Source organism: Diprion similis, chromosome 9 (assembly GCF_021155765.1).
Source record: "Diprion similis isolate iyDipSimi1 chromosome 9, iyDipSimi1.1, whole genome shotgun sequence".
Lineage (NCBI taxonomy): Eukaryota > Metazoa > Arthropoda > Insecta > Hymenoptera > Diprionidae > Diprion > Diprion similis.
In genome coordinates, this window is record NC_060113.1 from 4,530,551 (window position 1) to 4,552,208 (window position 21,658).

At 38.0% G+C, this 21,658-nt stretch overlaps 1 protein-coding gene across 1 annotated transcript in view; it reads left to right on the forward strand.

Moving 5' to 3' along the window:
* The first annotated feature begins 268 nt into the window (after window positions 1-268).
* LOC124410478 (protein cortex) overlaps window positions 269-21,658 on the forward strand; it is a 113,680-nt gene continuing 92,290 nt past the window's right edge. Inside the window, exons 1-2 of the mRNA XM_046888885.1 lie at window positions 269-408; window positions 4,119-4,316. Of these exons, the coding sequence (XP_046744841.1) occupies window positions 406-408; window positions 4,119-4,316 (201 nt within the window). The 5' untranslated portion in view covers window positions 269-405. The remainder of the gene's footprint in view (window positions 409-4,118; window positions 4,317-21,658) is intronic.

Genomic DNA, 21,658 nt, shown 5'->3' on the forward strand with positions numbered 1-21,658 from the left:
AGCTGATTATTTATGTTGACCGGTCTAGCCGGTTAACCGTTTAACTATTTTGCTAAACTTCTAACTAACTTTCAGCTAATTTTACCAAAGTCAACTATCTTGGCCGTCTAAATCGTACAGCACTACGTACCACCATACCTATGTTGTCTGATAAGCCGCGTATTTATACAAGTTAATTCAAGACATCCAGAGGTGACACAACTGCTTCTTGTTTACTATCAAAGCCGTACTGACATCGCCGTCTTATTTCAGTCCGCGATAGTCTGCCGTCGTCTGTCGATCGGGAGGTACAGTTGTGGTCTTACTCGGAATTTATGTGTACAGAATTGATTTTCGGTGTCGTAAAGTTAAACCGATCGATTTTACCTCGAATGTGGACCAGAAGCTTTCAGCTGTGATGCTATCATGGTACGAATTGCTTTTATTTCGTTTTTTGCATACACGTTATTCGTAATTTTACATTGTTCGGATGGCCAGCTGGAGTGAAATCGGTTGTTAACAATTTTTCAAAACTCTATATCCCGTCTGCATCAGGCTTTGTCCAGAGTAGTGCAAGGTATCCAAGCTATTCTCCATCACGTTTATCGATTCGTCTTGGACAATATAATCCATCGCATATTCAACGCGTGTAAACTCGTGTGCAGAATCGATATCCATAACATATACAACAATGTATAATAAATGAGTTGAGTTAATTTATTCCACTAGGAAATCAATTAAAACCGAGCTGTTATTCACTCTCATAAATATATTAGGTAGGTATGAAAGTAATCGGTGACTTTAACTGTAGCCTTTGATTAGCTCCTTGTTTTTCCTGAGTTTGTAAATTTTAATAAGTCGAATCACGTCACGTATCATACGGTTTCAAGTTGTGTATGAAATGAAAAATGGATAAAACATCGCCAAGTAATTTGCAGAAGTGAAGACAGCCTACGCGATTCAAGATCATCAAGGGCTTGTGTGTAAGCTGGTTTTGTTTTGCTTGCTCGAAAGCGGGTCATATTGGATTAGTCAGGAATTTAAATTCATCGAATTCACAACTTCGTCGGGGGCGAGGGAGGCTAGTACTAGACGACGACTAATGCCGATGCAGTACGGAGCTAGGCAAGCGTCTATCTAATTACACGTACAAGCCAACCGCTGCAAGCCTCATTCGGAGGACGCGTGTTTGTGCCTCCGATGTTTATTTTGTTGTCTTTATAATTCGACATGCTGCCGATGCTGCCGATGCTGCTGATGCTGATGCTGCTGCTTTCGTGCCGTTGACTCGATGCCCTTCGCAATATGCGATCGGATCGGATCGGATCGGATCATTTGGGAGAAGCGGGTTTTGGTCTGGCCGTGAGTCAGTCCTTGAACTTCCCGTTTTCACACTGCAGGTTCTAATTCTAGAGACAAAATAAAATGCTAATATTCATATCGAATTTTGAAATAGAAATTCAGATTCGTTATTAACGATTTAGAAGCCCTCGGGTACCGTGTTACGAGAAAATGTTAGAATTTTTTGTTACTTCGAACTACTATAATTGATCCAAAATTTTTTTTTCAGTTTATCGAATACGCCGAATTTGAATTTCAAAATTTTGCGGTACTGAATTTCATTCGAATCCCTTAACTCGTTCTCAAGTTTTTATCATTATTATTTTATTTTTTGGAATTTTATTGTTTAAATAATTCAACAAGTACCGATCGTCGGATAAAAAAATTATCACATACGTACATAAAAACGCACAGGTAAAAGTATATCTGAAATTGATTCGAGGAGACATCTATTGAAAACTCAACTTTTCATTTTTTATTTCTGAAAACAGAGAAACGAGAATTTAAAAATAACGTAAGAAAAATGCGCTGCGGTGGAAAAATTCTGTTGATATGTGTTTAACGAGATGTTCCTTATTTTGAAACTTTTTGAAGTTTGTCCGGGACGTCTCCCCAAATTCATTCCAAATGAATAAATAGAAATCCCCTCAAAAAGTACAGGTAAAGTACTCTCACAAGCCTAGATCTGTGAAGTTCGCCATTTCAAATGTACACATTCTTATTTAACTTTCAGTACACGCGTATTCGATCGTGGGACTAACTATTTTCCAGAAATCTCCAAGCGTAAGAAATCAACAAGAGTTGATAAAAATATATCAAATTCATATATTGTTAATATCAAACTAACAAAAAACTCAAATCCAATTTTTATTCAATATTGTAATCCAAGCTCGCTGATTTCTCACAGTCACAGATTTTTTGCAAACAATTGGTCATGCGATGAAATATACATCTATCAAAACTTTATTAAAAACGTGTGTATTTTAAATGGCGAAAATAGAAACCGATGCTCTGAAGGAGATTTTTATTCATCTATTTGCAGAAACCAATCTGGGAGGTGGCCAAGTCAAAATTCGAAAAAGTCCAAACTAAAACCACCCGAATGTATAATATTAACATATAAATTGGTGTCAATTCTCTGGTTAAAAAAAATTGTCTTAATAAAATCTGTGACATCGGTCAATTTTTGTCGATTTTGGTAAATTCTAGCACCGCAATTTTTTACTACGTAGAATCGCCTCTTGCCTTTCACGCTCACACCACCTTAAGGGTGCCCGCAATTTTCCTTGAAGTTTATCGAATATACAATCCCTATTACAAAAAAAAAGAAAGAAATTTATATGAATATACAAACCCCATTACTGTACATTTTTTTTTTGATCTTCCCGTTTCCCCCCTGCTACTTCCGCTACTTCTGGATCAATATCTCACGACAGTAAAGGTCATAAAACTATAAATTAAGGAGCTGGTAGTACGAAAACTGGGCTTCTAGCGGTTTTTGTTAATTTAAAATTTAATTTAGATAATAATATTAATTTCGAAAATAGCGACGATTTTATCGGAATTATTTTTCGACATATGGGACATGATTTCTTATTCAAAAACATGGGCTAGAATCTGACTCGCGCGGGTCTCCTTAAATCCAACGACATTTGCATCCGTGCTTGAACGGCGTTTGCATGCAACTGTTGAGCATTGCTCGGCGAAAATCGCGATCTTTGGTATTTTTCTTATACCTCGGATCGTTGCCTCGAGCGTCGAAGTCTCCGCCGCCGCCGCGTCCGGGACGTGTGCAGCAAGTATTTGCTCTACAAGACCTGCCCTCGTTCGAACTATTGGAAACACGCTCTGCCCGGCCTCTGCCTATTGATAAATGAATATTCAACGCACAGTAATTCACCGCTAGATTCTGGACTTGTCGAGTATCTCTTCTCTCTCTCTCTCTCTCTCTCTCTCTCTCTCTCTCTCTCTGTGTATCCAGAGTGAGATCGGTTGTTCGGTCTGTTGCACATACCGCGAGCCGGACGCTCTTATAACGTGTATAATATCTTTACTCGGGAATTAGTGCATTTCATTTTAATAAATTTTTATGTATTACGAATATATGTATCATATATCAGGATGTTTCGGAACAAAAGAATTTGTAATTCTCCCCCGTTGCACCCCCTGAAAAGTTTCTTTAGGTCGTAAGAAAGATTCTGTAAAAAAAATGAGCTTTCTACTTTGTTTGGAAGATCGAGCTCATTTGATTATTCACTTTTATTTCACATTTTTTTTTTTTTTTAATTTCTCAAGAAACACGATGTAGCAATTCAATCAATATTATCTCCTTCCTGACATTTATACTCAAACCAAAGATCACGATCCATAACATAACGATTCGATATATACATCAACCTGGAATCTTATTCTCATAAATTAAAACTTCGTATTAAATTATAACTGTTTTATGAGATTTAATTAATAACAAAAAGATCGTCAGATACAAGTCTCAAATATAAACTGGAGACTTGATATTACAAGCGTGGGTCTTTTTGTAACGATAAAAAAAACAAACAAGTTTTCTCAAGTTTTTCCTCACTTCAGCTTCAGTGGTAAATCCCATAAATTATTCAACCATGACGGAACGCTTTTTCAGTGTGAATACGTGTATCGCACGTGAGGCTGGAGGGGGGGGGGGGGGGGGGGGTGTCTGATTCCATGATCGGAATTCACTAATTGTAAGTGAACGTCGTTCGGTTTGGTTGATTAATATTTTTCTCGATAACCCGGCGTTAACTTGCCTCTTAATATTTTAGATCAATGCTCGTGCTGTGGTGAAATCTGCAGAGGAAGAAAACCCGTCGATCTACAGTCAGTCCAGGATGCTGCCAGCCGCCTTTGCCCGGGAAGATGGTCGCGAGTTACTTGCCGATGGCGATAATACCAGCACCCCTCTCAGAGCTGGCGTCGTCAGGCTGCCCAGAATGCGTCTTCTGGACAAGCACTTCAAAGTGGTGAGTGAATATTTCATCTTAAACATGCAGAACATTCAGAAATTCTGAAAATGTTTGAAGATATAAGACAAATCAACAAATAGAAAAAAAACAAATTTTCCTTTTTCATTTTGTGGCCTTGATTTTATCCGTGAATGTTGGTTTTTGAAAAAAAAACGAAAATTTTACGAATAAAATCATGATTATATTAGTTTCACTCTAATTTTTATCCTTTTGTCGTATTTTAAGGACGGGGGATGCTTTCTAATTATAATCATGATTTTCATCGTTATATCCTTCGTTCTCGAATACCGAAATTCACGTATAAAATCAGGGCAAAAACTATTTTCTATTGTTATTCTTAAACTGTGCAGTATTTGTTTGATAAACTTTGGGTATTAAAAAAAAAATGGTTTATTTTTCTAAATATGCATTTTCTTGAGTCTGATATTTATACACAATGTCGATAAAATAAATAACTGGAGCCAGTTTCGAAAAACTACGCTTACTGAAACCACTCGAGTACATATCAATGGCAACAAAACCATTGTTGACCAGTGTGATTGTCGTGACGTCATGTTTTTTTGAAATTGCGTCGAGATGCGTTGGACATTTTTGGGATTTCCAAGGGCATTGCATTTCGGCGAATAACAGCAAGGCACATGCCGCATAGAAACCCCAACCCTGCCTCAACGAAATCCTGCAGAATTCCGTGTGATATGATGAAACAATTCTTCTAATCGCGATCGGCTGTTGAACTCTGCGATCGGAATTCGAAATAGTCGAAGACCTAGTCCGAGTAAACCGATCCTCGGAAATTAGCGAAAATAGATACGCCGCGTGCATCTGTTGTGTAGCAAAAGTATAATTATTACAATAACAATGATAATATGAATAATAATATATCAATAACAATAAATTAAATCTCACAGAGTGTTGTTTTATGATATACATTGAATGTTTAATACACATTTGTAGTTGGGTATGTATGTATGTTATGCCGGGAGAGGGTCGATTCTACATAAATCAGTTCGACAGAACGAATGTTCTACAAACTCGTTTCTACATGAACATTTTTCTACAGAAAGGAACTTGAAATTCGCATCAGAAATTATCCTGCATGATTTATTCTACATGAGATTTGTTCTACAGAATAGTTTTCTAGTTTCACACTGCATCCAACGCAGTACCCGTTCGATACAACACACATTCAACATATATATGTACATATAAATTCAAAGTAAATAATTTAAATTAAATTAGATTAAATTAAATCAAAATGTACGAAATTGACGAATAAATGTACGCTTTTAATAATTCAAATATATTGTATAAAAAAATGTTCTTCAAAAAAAAAAAAAAAAAAAAAAATAATTTTCGTAGAACAATTCTTATGTAGAATAAATCACGCAGGATAATTTCTGATTCGAATTTCGTGTTTCTTTTTCTGTAGAAAAATATTCCTATAGAAACGAGTCTGTAAAACATTAGCTCTGTAGAACTGATTTATGAAAAATCGAACCTCACTCGTTATCTCTAGAAGTTGCGATTCACGAGCGTTAATATGAAGCACTCGCACACACACACACACACACGCATACACTTTTGTATAACCAAACGTTAATTATAAAAAATAAGGTTTATTGTTGTCTCGTATCTTATTTAATCATCTTTTCAATGACTCGGCTGATTTTGTATACACGAGTTACCTGAAACACAGCTTCCAATTCGCTTAATTTGCGTTACCACTTGTATTCATCGTTCTATAACAATGCTCTTTGTGTTATTATACGATATACTATACGTGGACGGTAGATCTGTAATATAGTGATCGATTAGTGACTCATACATACGTACATGCAGGTACGTCTATGCCTACAATATAACGAGAATCCAGTTTTTACCGTTGTAATTCAATTTTTCTCCACCGTACTGTAGTTACCTATACATATAGTAAGACCTGCGTAATATTTATCTCGTGGTTTTATACATTGTCATTCATTTCTTGCCCATTGCATATCCATACTATAAGATACCTTACCTGAAGGATAGATTGCGAAACACGCGTGGTAATTATTTAGTTTTTACCCTGTTTTATAGCGCCCCATAATCACACTATACTAGGTATACATATAAGCATATTAAACTGATCCTGGCAAAGAAATCGATCAATGATCCAATTATTTCACGGTTTCAACCTCACCCTATAGTTCGTAATTAGACCTACGTTTATTACGCGTAATCGTTTACTTTGACCCCATAGAGATATTTATTTTCATATCATGTTACACACACACACGCACACACACACACGTATACACGTCTATTAATTTAGCTAGGTATAATATCACGCTGTATCACCTCAAAGCTTAACTGCATATAGACTAGCTGCTGCTGCAGCCTCGGCAGTAATTAGCACTTAATCAGTTTTAGTCAGTGGATAATTAACGATTCTTATCTCTGCCTATAAAACTCGATATAAAAAACTGATTCGATGCTTCGCGAATTATCTTTGTCGATCGAAATAAGTCTTCGAATAATTATATTAGTTCGAGCTTCGATGATTCAACAAATTTTTTCACTCGATCCATATATATATTCGTAAAATATATATTCATATAGATAAAGTATGATATTACATATTAACTCAGTTCTTTTATGATGAGGTTCGGATGCAAAATAAAAATAACAATGAAAGAAAAAAAAGAAAGAAAGAAATTGAACGATTTTGATATTATTTATCATTCGTAATATTTCAACGACTAATTCGAATTTCTAAAATCTTATTCTGCAGAATATTTTCATCGAGTCGGTGGTTAAGTTTTTCTTTCGAATTTCGTATTAGGCATGTATGTAATAGTTTCAATATTATATCATTTGCACAGTGAACAGCGTCTGGGGACTGTTTTTGCGATTGAGATATTTGAACCGATTCTTAAACGAAGAATACTGCGGATCTGATGCTGTACAATGGTCGAGAATATGCTCGCGAGTCCCGGGTTCTTAGATTTATTCAGATAGCCGAGATATAGAGGCAATCGCACGGACTTGCCAATAGTCACAAATCATCCGGAGATAAACGATTCTCGATGAAATATCGCGGCTGCGACAGTATAATTCATATTTGTATCAGTGTTATATATTATATATACCTAATATAGGTGCAGGCGATGGGTATGTAATACCAGCTTCCGCCACGATCATGGATCTCTGTATATTACATACATACATATATATGTATTAGGGTGGCCCTTGTTTAATGGTTAGGAATTTGTTTATTGGAACGCTCCCGAGATGTGTTTCAAATCGTTAGAAAAAAATCTATGTAAAGTTTCAAGCCTCTGTGTCGACGGGAATACGTGCCTCTAAGCTCCGAAAGTCTTAAATCTAAACTACATGTAGTTTTTATAAGCAGTTATTTTGTTTTGTATGAATTTGGTATAAATTGAAGAACCGATTTGAAACTTGGCAGAACTGTTGCTTATAATGATAGAAACCCAAGCGTGAAAATTTCAAAATTTTATCATAATTTTATAATGTATTTCTTTTTTCATCTAAGCTGAATAGCATCACTTTTTATTACGCTTATAAATAAGGGAACAATAATTATAATGTTTTAAAATTTTCGGGGTTTGTTTCTATCATTACAAGCAACAACTCTGCCAAGTTTTAAATCGGTCCCTTGATTTATACCAAAGACGTGCCAAATGAAGTAACTGATTATAAAAACTACGATTGTTTTACATTTAAAAATTTCAGAGCTTAAATTATTTTTTTTCTTTTATTTCAGTCCATTCTGGTAATGAAAAAAAAGTTAAAAAATTGAAAACACATGGCAAATTTCTGTATATTTCACATTGAAAATTTCAAACGCCCTCCGGCATGAGTTGATATACATATATATATATATATATATATATATATATATATATATATCATCTGAAAATTTTGATAATCACAGGGAATTTTTTTACCTCCTATAATACATACCTATTTTTTGCACAGAATCGAGAGAATTTCAAAACGACAAAAATAACGAACACCCTAGTGTCTATCTGATATTGTTCTATCCGCACAGTACTATGAAAAAATATTGGAACCCTAATACCTCCCCATTTTTTCGCTAAAATTACCTGACTCGAACATCGCGAAGCCTGTAATTGCGCGATAAACATTAAAGTGAAAAAAGAGACACGATCTGTAGCCACTCTAAATACAGTTAAATTGTGCACGACTCATTGTACCTTATACGATCAGCTGGTGACCCCGAAGTGAAGAGTCGTCGTCAAATATGGACGAAGAGAACCACAGAGAGAGAGATAAAGAGAGAGAGAGAAACGGCAGGAAAAGAATCCTTTTTCTTATTGTCATGTTTAAAACAATTGACCTCAAGTACAGTTCGATGCTGCGAAGACAATGGTTACTTGGTTGATACCTTAGGGTAGGTATACCTACTCGGCTTGTCGCATGCGGCAACGGGAATGTCGCCTCCTCCATTTCCTCATTGCCCGAAGGTACAGGAAGGAGGCTGGAATTATCGGGTCAGGTACTCGTCCGAGTAAGAAGATGTAAAAAAAAAAAAACAGTAAAACAGAAAAAAAACTACAAGCATAAGAAATAAATTCACCCAAAAGAATTAAACGGAGCGAGATCAAAGTATGTACATACGTAGACGGCGATGATAAAAGAGCAGATTTGTTTTATTTTTTTTTCCTAAAATATATTTTGCGAAACGCAGACATTGCGCGAATAATGGTGAAAACAACCGTTTGCAGATTAAAATTTGCTCCATTTTTGGTAAAAGATATATATTTGAGATGTGTAGTTTTTTTTTTTTCTTTCTTTTTCTGTTACTAAAAAGCTTGACGCGTCACTCTTTTCCTGCATTTTGTCAGTAAGATCTGCCTCGTGTTCTTCTATCCGCACCGTGAGTTATGAATCGGAACGTTAGCAACACTGTGCTTATAGTAGTTTAGTAGTGATAAGAAAGAAGGAAGAAGAAACAAACAATGAATAGATTAGACACGAACATTATACTTACGTGATGTGAAATGGAAATAGTGTAAGGTGTGCTGGTATAGCATATGTAGTACATTAGCGACACGACAACTGTACGTTACGTTATACAGGGCGGGTTTATGGTGGAGGGTATGGTGTATAATAATATAGGGCGCGTGTAGAATCCTTTATGGAAAATGATAATTTATGATATTGGCAAGCAATGCTTAGGCGATAATAAACGCAGCTTTTCTACAGCTCGTTAAAATGTTGGTAATTGCAGGTGCCTTCGTGATTGTTTATTTTTAAAACTCCCTCGAGCCCGATGAAGACGTCAGATGCTGTGCACGCGGCTGGCTACCTTCTCTCTTTGCCTTCTCTATCTGTACGAGGGCTATATTATATAGGTAATATATGTACTACCTATCCTCTACATGCACTCTCCCTAGTTTGTATTATATTGCTCTGCTTTGGATAATTATTATCCTCCCTCGGTAACGTCGGATATACGTTCAGGTAATTTGACGTTTTACTCGCAGCGGATGGCGGCTTTGGTTTCAAATCAGTTCCGTGAAATCGTATTCACATAGATTTCACTCTCTTATTGATAAGCCGCTCAATTATACGCGCCGGAATTCAATCCTGTCCAAAAATTAACGACGAAATCAAAGTTATTTGATACGTATATGCTTTCGTCTATAAAATTGAATTTTTCCTCCGGTAGGGTCAACTTTGACTTTTTGCACAGTCTACACCGAACAAAATACCCTTAACTTGGTTGTAAATTCGTAAATTTCTATGAGAAAAAATCTAAGGATACGAATTGACAGCCAAGTTTAGGATTTTTTCTGCTAGAAATATATTTGTACAACGGAAATATCTTTGATGCATTTTTTCACGCGTGTTTTTCGTAGCTAATGTATCCGTTTTTACGAAGATCGAGCGAGTCTGCGACATCGTATGCGCGGAGTAGAGAAAATACAAGATTTAAAGCTTAGGAGTTGAAAGTAGTCCTTTCTGCACTGCGCGCATGCGCATTCGCGACCAAATCTGACATTACGCGACCCTAACCTCAATTTCGTGCTTCGTAAGAAACCGCGTAACGTACTTTTGTTATTCCAATATTCGTCTTCTGCTCTTGCCTACGACTGACATCGCAAGCTTACGCTCGGCCCGAAAGACCGACTTTTCCTCTTCGTTCCACAATACGCTATTTACAAACTGGTCTTCAAAGAAATTTTTCGAGAGTTTATCTTTCTTGTAAAGTATATGAGAACGTCGAGCTAATAGCGAGCGAAAAAACTTCGTTCTCATTACTTTACAGTGTTTAGTTATATACACAGGTATAGAGTAAATATCCGCGTGTAAGAAAATTAGCGTAATTCTGTATGCTCGGTATGTATAAAGGTAATTGTAGAGTGCTCGCGGTGCTTTGTTACCGTCCGAGTAGTTCAGGGGGGGGGGGGGGGGGGGAGGTGCGCTGCTGGTTATAACGTTATTGAAAATTGTCAACTTTTTCCTGGTTAGCGATTCGCCTAGCTTGTAGTATGTATATACAATAATATACGCCTCCTTCGAATACTGCAGCCATGCAGCTGTCCGAGAAATGCACACAAGGTACCGGCCAACGCATCAGGGGCGTGACTCGACTCATAAATGTACACACCGAGTGCAGAAATGGAAAGAAAGAACGAAAAAAGAAGAAGAAGCAGAACAAGAAGAGGATAAAAAAAATAAAAAAAAAAAAAAACAACAACAACTTGATAATACGGAATGAAAGAGTTGAAAAAGGGTTAACAGGATGAAAAAAGTTAAATGACTGACAAAAGGAAAAAAAAAAAAAAAAAAAAGAGGAAAAAACAAACAAACAAACAAACAAACAAGGAGGACGGAATGAGCCCCCATGATTTAGAGAGTTACGTCTCGCTTTTACGAGCGGCAGTTTTAACCGCACTCCGATCCCGCGGCGCGATATCTGACTAGATGCTTGCATCCTCCGGCTACGCGGCCTCTTTTTGTCCCTCAGGTTCCACTGTCACATATGTGTCGCATTTCCGGTAGGTACTCTGCTACGTTTTATGCCTAACGTGCCTACAGCCGCGGGAATGCCGGGTAAAAAATTAGCAAGTAAGGAAAGAAAGGTTTCTTTTTCTTTTTTGTTCTTTCTATTTTCATATTTTCAGACTTTAACAAGCTGGGCTACTTATGTGATGATATTTATTTTCAGTCACGTTTGTTAATTATTTTCTACAGAAATTTATAATATTGTCATTTTGCGCAGAGATGAAAAGTTATCGCGTGTTGTTAAAGGATTAGAGTTTACATTTTTTTTTCAATATTGTTTCTGTATTTTGCTGCTGTACAAGTACGATGTACAAGTTAAGGAATTCTAGGTATATCTACAAGTTTTTAGAAAATTTTTCACGCGTAGTAACAAGAAAATTCTATCCTGACAGAATTTTTTTTTGTATTTAACAATTTACATCAGATCACATAGATCGATTTGCAAAATTACGATAACTGTACATGATCTAGGTTGTAATAATTATCAATATTATATAATATCACTATAAAATACATCAATGCAACGAATTGAGTTTAAGAAAGTTTAAAAATCTGCATGATACTCATATCTTTTTTTTCTTATCAATATAGTCGAACTACAACACGCGCAAATTTTCGATCCCTTTGGAAAGTAAGAATCTCCAACCGTCTTCCACTTCATTCTATTCTATACGTCGATTTCATTGCCTATTTATGAGGTTACAACCGCGCTCTAAACCGAGACTGATATGTCTATATATACATATACATATATACATATATATATATAGGTTTATAGACACCTCCATACTTAAGGTATACCTGAGTAAATGCTTTTCTGGTTTGTTTATGCGGAGTGTGTTTGTAACGTGCAGTGAATGCGGTGTCCCGATACCGCAACCATGATCGCTGTAGCATATGCTCAACATTGCTGGCATAGCGGGTGGTGCAAGCAGCTTGCGAGCCTCCAACTGGGCCAGTTGTTACGTTATTTGTCTTCTTCTTTCTTTCGTTTTTTTTTGTCATGAGATTTTTTTTTCTTTCTCCTGTTTTTTTCCTTCCCAAGTCCAACAGAAAAATTCTGCAAAATTCGCTGAGTCTTCGTGCAGATATTTTAATTTTACACCCGGTACTTCGTGGCGTGAATCAATGAACATTATTATTATTATTATTATTATTACAAATACATTCTTGCACTTCCATCCGTTATTTTACTTAAGACAGGAATTTTGCTACATAATATCTTGACGCGACGCGAAGTGAAGTGAAGTGAGAGGTGTTAAAAGTTCATTTTATGTACTCTGTAATGTACTTGTTCCTTATCTTACGACTTCGACAACGTGTCCTTATACATCGCGTATAGATTGTGGGGAAAAAATAGGGACGTACCATCTAGATAATTCTCGTGATGTTTTTTTCGTCGATTTTCATCTCACGCTGCATGCGCATGCGGTACGTCTCTACGTAAAAGGATGCGCAACTCTTGGGGACCGGTTTCTGACGATAAGACAACGCCATCTCGGTTAAACGACCTTGTGATATAAATATTATGCTGTAAATAGTATAACTTCTTTGGCAGGTATACTTGATTGCTAGAAAATTGACGATTCTTAGTTTTTTTCTGATAGCGAAGACGAGCGAAGGTTTTTCGATAATTTTGCGAAACGGGGAAATTTTTACGGTGGCCGAAACTCGTTGAAGAAGGATTATTTCAGAAGAATTAACTGGGGGTGAACATTTTATACTCTGCAAACTTATTGTTAGTGCAAGGGACTTGAGAGGTTGCGTCTTTTTATAATAACTCTGAACATGCTGTCGATTTGTGTTGACTTGGGACTTAGCAGGCCAGTAGGATTCAAGTAACAGCCACCACAGGACCACTAAGGCCCAAACCACCGCAAATTATCATTCGTCGATCGTGAATATTCGACTAGTCACACGGTTTGTTTTATAGTGATAACGAATGGTTCATACTTATCGGTATTACCAAAACCGATTTCCGCTGTTGACTGTGCATCCAAATCGATTACCGCAACAGGAATATGGATGTCAGCCATGTTTTCTCCACTTCAAGTTTCCTGCAAGCAAAAATAAGAAATAACGTGAAATTTACATAATATTTATACGTCTTATTATTCACTTGTTCGATAAAAATGTTTAGACCTGAAATAAGTTTGGAACGGATTAACAACGTTCACTTCGGAAAAAAGAAATGAATGTTTCGAAAATTAATCTCGCCTGGATAAAAAGGACTCGTGAGAATTTATCGTCATTCATAAAGTGGAAAAAAATTCAGGCTATCAGCTAAAGATCAATTTCTATAATATGACGTCAACGAATACACCGAACGAGTTTTAACTTATTGTTAAAAACATTCAAAGTCTCTTTAGTACGAGTCTGAAGATGATTTTTTTCCCATTGATAATAATAACGAACTCGTTAGTTATTTTAGCCATTTGTCAAAGCCAAAAATAATTGACACGTATTATTTCTTCTATCAATTAAACGTTCATTAACAAAGATTATTATTTGCTGAAGTCGAATTACGCGTTACGTCGTATGTATATTCCAATACTCTTCGCATTGTGACGTCACGCGTCAGTTTCAAACCGTTATATCTTTATTTTAACGAACATTGAATTAAAAATAGAAAAAAATTCTTGGCGATTATATTCTCCTGAAAAATCTAACGGATGTTTTTATCCAAATACCTAATTCGGCGATTTAATTGCGACGTCAAGGCGGCGGTGGCTTCGATGTTACGCGGCGTGTTACGATACCAAACCAATACTCGGCCGGTTGGCATAAGGCCGGTAATCCATAAACGCGTGAAGGATGATTCTGTTTGCCGGCTTTCCAACGACGCAAACTATCTACTCGAAGCTATCTGTCCGGTCGTCGAAAATTACAGGGCATTTTGCTTGTAGCGGGTACATCCACGTATTCCTATATTCTATACAAATACATGTACGTAGCTACGTATCGAGCGGGGTGCAGAACACGCCTGTATACCTTAACAACCGGCAACCGTTGCTCGCAATTTCACTCCCGCGGTGTTCCGGGGCGCTAAAGGTGCAGCTAAAAATGGCCGTAAAAGGCCCAACGGAATAAGGTAAATATAATACGTTCCCGAGTCTTCCCTGGAAGGCGCGGAGTCTTCGGGATGGATATTACCCGCAGGGCGATATTGGTGGAGTCAAGTCAAGTCCTCTCCGTGGATTATCCATACCAGTTTAGACAATATCGCTCCGCGAGATCGAAGATCGGGATCAAAGACGCGGAGGAAGTTGAACCCCTTTCGCACGGCTGCGACGACCAGGAGGTGAAGGTTACTTCCAAGTAGGCATAATGCGGGAATTTATTCTCTCCTTTACTTTTTGCCGCCTAACTTGAAAGAGAGAGAGAGAGAGAGAGATCTTTGAGTATTCTTAACCCTAGGCGGTAAGGGGTTAAGTGTAGGCCGTACGGAATTAGGAATAGCTGATGCTCAAGATGGGCAAAGTGAGATTGGCGAGTTATAATTACGATGGTTACCAACGCGGTCAAGTAAAACGAGGAAAGTTAAATGCTACTGCGGGGACTACCGACAACGGTGCTGCACAGCAACAAGAACAACGACCAAAGATTACCCGGAGCTCGTTGCGTGAGTTTTCACCACACCTCGCTGCACGATGTGTCTGTGCGCGTTCCTATGTGAGATGGGATTTGCCCGTGTGTGCGAAATGGTCGAGATGTTGGAAAACGGTTCGCCCTTGCGATCTTACAACAGCAGCCTGCCGGATAAGATAGCGGCTGCTACCGCTGATCGGCGCTTCGTAGGCTATCATTAACTCGCGATTATTCAGCCCTGCCAACCCGGCTTGAATCTCTTATTAATTAACTTATTTTAACGAATAATAATTGCATACAGCGTATAAATAGCTCCGTGTATAGTGTATTATCGGTATACTATCTACGTTTGTTATTATACCTACACGCGTCTTACGAGCCGCAGCCGATGATTTGTTCCGAATTTGAAAAGTTCCGGAAGTGCATGTTTTGCAATTGTTTGCTGGCGAAACTTCAAGTGTGGAAAGCGAACTTTGAAGAGACGACAAAGTTTCCAAATTCAAGATTCCGAAAATTCAAGTTACGATAGAGCAAAGTTCCGAATATTAAAATATGATCACATAGCGTAGTTTACTCTAAGAGTCGGTGTGGAAAATTAGAAAAACCGAAAAACGGAATGACCAGGGATTCCGGAGGTAAAAATATAGAAAATAGAAAACAAAGAAAGATCATAGTGGTGAAATTTTACCAAAGCAGACATTCATGGAACTGAAAATCTTCGATCATTCGAAATTTTGATCTTTCATAGAAGTTTAATTTCTCTACTTTAACTTTCGCCAGCAAAAAATTCAGAATTTGGTGTTTTCGAGACTTTGCAAATTCGGAATTTCAACGGCTGCCTCCTTCTTCTCAATATTCGTCGCAATTATTTACAGACCACGATTAAAATACCGTTCAAATTCCGGTAATTACGTGTCTAGACTCTGCACTGATCATTATATACTAATATAAAAACTTTCTCACCTTAAATCGACTCGCATATATATCCTTTTATCACGACTGTGAAAAATCACGTTAACATACAGTCTTCCCGTTTCGAAAACTCATCGAAATTGTAACGACCATTTTTATTTCCATCCATTCAAACTTCTAAGATTCTACAATAAAAGTTCATCACGAGAGATTGATATTACAATTTTACACGGAGCGTTCAATAATAATTATTCTTGATCGAATCAACGGAGAACGACTGTTTTTTCTCTCACCATGAGTTATAATATAATACTACACACACACACACACACACACACATATATATATATATGTATCTAATCTTTTGAATATATTAACGCGAAATTCCTCAGCCGCTTGATACATTGTCCGAGTACACGTAGGCACAACGTGCGAATTGATCGAGCCACTTTGAAGCCCAAGATATAACATCTTGGAGCGATATATAATGTAACGGACCGTGGATCGAGATAATCCGTATTTCAACGGACGATCGTATAGCAGGAGTAGCAGCAGCAGCAGCAGCAGCTCAAGTCGGGTCTTTTTTCATTTTTCTCTTTTTGCTCGAATACCTATTAAGCTACAAAGAAAAAAAAAGATGATAATCATAATTTTCTTCGCGCTCTTATTCGATCAGCTGAGTGAGAAACGGTTTCGCGAATGATCGCCGCGCATAACCGGAACTGTAAAATTCCGCGTATCGTTCGCGAAATGATAATTCAAAACCGAGAAATCAAAGAAAATAGAATAGAAAATCGAGTCCGCAATGGAAGGCGCGAATTCCTTGCGCAAAAAGAGTAAAAGAAGATAAAAGAAAAAAGAAATAAGAAATTCACGCGACTCGCGTCCTCCGCAACGATTTTCCTCCTCTCTCGCCGATTTGCACTAGCTCCGGTTCTGCTATGCAATGGCTGCGGGATTCTCAATATTGAATTGTAAATGGCGCTCGGCCTGCAAGGTGGTCCTTCGTTTCGTCGAGCTCTGCTGCACCGCGACCCTCCAGGAATTCAACGGATACTGTCCCTGTGGGTGAAGAAGAAACGCGGACCCGTCTTCGCGGGGTGGAATTGGCGAAATTGTCATCCACGCGGTATTTCCAAACGTCTTCATTCACTTCCGGTTATCTGTTTCTAAATTTTTTTTTCTATTTAACGGTCAGAAGCGTAATTCGGTACACTTCAGATCTTTTTTTTTTCCTTTCTTCTTTACTTATATACGGATAAAAAACTGCGCAAAAATGATTCGAAATTTGAATTTATTTATGTGGAAAATAAATTTTTTTCTAGGTTCCTTTTTATTCTCATATCAGCTGGATTAGTCGAGTTTTTTCACCATATTTTCATTCCACAGACGTCAAGGCCTGCTTCATTCATTTCAAATGACTAAACAATTAGCCTAGGATCGTTGGTCTCTTCAAATTCTAATTCAATAGTTATTTGCAAACGCGCGAATGAATTTTTTCTAAAAAGAAAGAACCGCGTTTCACCGAAACTATAATTATACTAACATATTCATACGTTTTATTATATATTTTATTAAAATTGTATACAAAAAATTTATCGCATACAGAAGAATATAATGATTTATAGGTGCTTTTGGTTTTATTTTCTTAAATCATAAATATCCAATTCGTAGTAAAAATTTAATCTTTACAACTTGTTGTTTATCACATAACGCAACAAGTATTTCGAAATTTGGTATGATTCGTGGTTCTATGAATAGAAATGAACCGATCCATTTATTTCGGGCATTGTGCTGGATTGCTTAGCAAACTTTGAGTTCGCCGTAAAATTTTCTTTCACCAAATATGCAAAAGTAAAAATCTCCGAGCAACGTACTATAAGAAAGAATAATAATAATAATAATAATAATAATAATAATAATAAAACACCACCTGAATCAGAACTGTTTAAATTCTATGCAATAAATACATGCTTTTGTTTGTTTCTAAAACATTTAAACAGTGCCAAGTGTATCACGGTTCAAGTTTCACAGTCCCACGTGTCACGAAGCATCATCCACGTGTGTCTTTTTTAGTTGTTAGACAATCGTTAACCGTGGCGCTTGGCCAATGCGGATGGTTTCTTTTTATCGTTTCTTTTTCTCTTGATGTTTTTTTTCCTTACTATTCTATTCGCGGTGGGTTTATAGGAAATTATATAGGTTATGGTCTGCGCAGGTTTATTTCTGGAATGTGGTTCAAATAACCTCAATAGAATAGTCTGGGCTATAATAGTTGTCGCATTGCTGCTATTGAAATATTATTATTTTCCCTCCTCAGGCTTGCTTTTCTTCCGGTTAATTTTACTACTGAGCAATTTACCTTATATACTTCTAATTACTTTTTCTCCACGCATCAAACATGACTTAAAACCGAGACGGTTTACCCTCTTTTTTTTTGTTTTTTTTTTACACGTAAGCAATCAAAGCGTGATTATAATTGATTGTACTAACATTTTACTCTCGGTTTAAAAGTACTATAAATATATATGGAAAAGATCATAATCGATATCAAATTATTGTCCACGAGATTAAATTTTTTTTTATATAAATCTATATACTATGCGAGTTACTCACGTATATTTGCTGTAACAATATTCCATTATTTGTTCCATTCTTCGGTTCTGTTTTACCTCAAAACCAAATACCGACTCGAAAAAATTGGTAATATCGTTTTTTCCGTCTATAACATCGTAAAATGCACTCGAGTATCGAACACGTCTGTTCGCCCGGGATAGAAAATTCTCACTATTTTACGATACGTCACCGGTAGGTACACGTGGCGACGAATTTGCAAAGGGAAGCGTCGCGGCGGCGGTGGCGTCGGCGTCGTTGAGAGAGAGGAAACAAATCTCCCCCCCCCCCCCCCCCCCCCCACTACTCCGGAAAAAAGCGGAAAAAATATTTAAAGAACTCGGAAAGTGTCGGTGTACACTTGACACACATATGTATAAAGTAGAAAGACTCGAAAGGCAAGGTATCATAAGGCGGGAATCGTGTTTAACACGTTTACGCAGCGATGCTCGTGCACGCACTGTTAATACAGTGCGTCGAAGTTAGCGGCGCAGGGGCGGCAGGAAAAATACCCTCCCAAATTTAGGGGTGGAGGTGGAGGTGGAGGGAGGGGGGAGGGAGAAAGAAATTAAGACGGGAGAGAGAGAGAGTTGGGAGTACAGTGCGATAAAAAAACAGACGAGGGAAAGAGAAAGAGACGAAAAAGGGGGTGTGAAAATAAAATAAAAGTAGAGAAAGAAAATGGCGGGAACATTCGAAGCCGTTGATGGAATACCTACTGGAGTAGAATAAACTCGGCGCATCTGCCCTTTCGCGCATTAGGTAGGATACCGAACCCTTGTAGTACCCTGGCAGCCTAACTCTGCGCTTTATCACGAACCCTTTTACTCACTACGACGTGACGTGACGCTGGCCTACATAGGTATAAGGATAGCGAGAGGATAGAGCGCCCTATTTTTGCACAGATCTCCCCTTTCGGCGACATAAAGAAGGGTTGCAGGAAAAAATCGATCGAGCTGTATCTACGCACCCTAGCAGGCTCGGGCTTTGCTGGGGGAGGGGGGCTTCGCGTTTGCATTAATTTCGCATCCCTTGCGGCGACACCCCTAGATACGAAACACCCTTCGTCGAAAGGGCCTATCGTTGGGCTCCGTTCGGGGCGCAGCCCCTACGAAGGTGGGGTCGAAATATCGTCTCCGCCACTCCTAGATCGGGGGCGGCTGCTCAGAGGCGGTCTTTTTTTCGCGAACAAACTGCGTAGACATTGCACCCTCCGAATTTGCGGTTTCAATTTTGCGAATGACTCACGATGCCACCGTCCTCATGCAGTCATGGCGTACGCCTTGGCTTTTTCACGCTCACAATGCTGGTGCTGAGCTTGCTTCGCACGATTATCATGATGATGATGATGATGATGATGATGATGATACGCTACACGAGATTCGTAAACGTGTTTCAGGTTCAAATTTATAATATCTCTTTTTTTCTCTCTTTCACTCATCCCGCATCATCGTCATCATCTCCCAAGAGTAATACATAGCCTTGCTTATAATGCATCTGCATGTCAAGGATTTGTTTATCCTTATATACCGGGTTTAGTTCCTCATATATCCTGTCAGGCCGATCCTTTCGACGTAAGCACAGGCATCCGCTTAATGGAGCCGGTCGCTTCTACAGCCGTTGTTATACGTTACGCAGGGAATATCTTGGGTACATTATCGGGTCTTCCAAAGCTTGAACTTGAGGGTTTTGGTACCAGGTTTAGCCATTATCGGTATTGATAATTGATCTCTGCGAAGGGACCGAGATGCGACCGACTGTACAAGGCCAATTAAACTTTCTAATTAAAATAATACTCAGCTACCGAACTCGGGATTTAATTGATTTGGATCACGATAATCAGGTGATGTTGGAAGTCGTATGAAAAGCCAGGGCGACGTGTCAGTGACTGCCTTTCATCTTTGATCGGGCGGAAAAAGAAGGAAAAGGAATTAGGTTGACTAAAATCAGCTTCATCCGTCATTTATAGTCATAATAATTCACGTGTTAGAAATAAATGTACAGCGATATAAACTCAAGTTATAGGCTGTGACTGAAGTTTTGTCAACGTTTGTTTAACCAGCTCTCATGGTCGAACAAGTCTATATAAAATTTAACACTAATCGATACATTGTACATTTTGCAAAAGAGATTTTTATCCAATCAACGTGGTTTTCGAAAGTATTGCGTGTTGTTGCACCGTGGCATATCAGAAAAAGAACATGAAAAAAAAGGAAAGTGATGTTCAATGATTACAAATATTCTCGCGTCAACCACGTCCGATGGTATGTGCCAACGGTTAATTGATTTCGTAAGTGAAGTTTATAAATACATCTCACACAGACGTACACAATACACATACACCGAGAGTGCAAATCGAATAGATGAAGGATGGAGGAGGTACCGTGTAAAGGCAAAAAGCTTTTTAATCACTTCTTTGATCGGTGCGGGTCGTCTCTTGGGTACCACGACCTCATCTTCACGGCGGCGTCATCCTTTCACGCATGAATTCTGTCATAGGAATACAAGTAGAGCGTCTCGTGTACTTCCTTCGTGTATATAATACAGTACATTAACGCGGCAAATAGTGTCTCAAATCAAACGGTGGGAACGAACGACGATGAGAATATGTTATAATGGGTGCAAGTATAAAGAGGAGAAGAAAAATCCTTGTCACATCTAATAAACAGAAATGAGAATAGAAAGAAGGTAAAAACTTATGTTTCAGAGTGAAGAAGGATCGTCCGTTAGTTATCGATCATGTTTGAAATTCCAATTTTTATAAACAAAATTTGCGTTCCTTCACGTCGTCAGCGGCTTATCACTCAGACGAAAAGCCGCAGGCTTGAAGAGCGTCGATGCCGTGGAATCCAGGCAAATAAGCGTAGCGGAACTCTTGGGTCATTTAGCATAGAATATGGGTGGCATTCTCGTCTTCTATTGCTTACCTGCAGTGATCGAGTAACGAAGTGGTTTCCTCTTCATCATCCGCTACATCTTCTAACCATTAATAGTTACATCGGCGGATGAAATTGAGTTCATAGTCGTATAGCATTAAGTTAAGTCTACCAGTTGTTGAAACGTTTAGACCCCGTTGTTGAGCTTTTTATCTTTCGAAATTATAAATCGACGGCTCAAATTGTGAATTTCTCGATAGCTAAAAAACCAATGGCCAAAAAGTCAAACACTTTTTCGTAACTATAGATCAA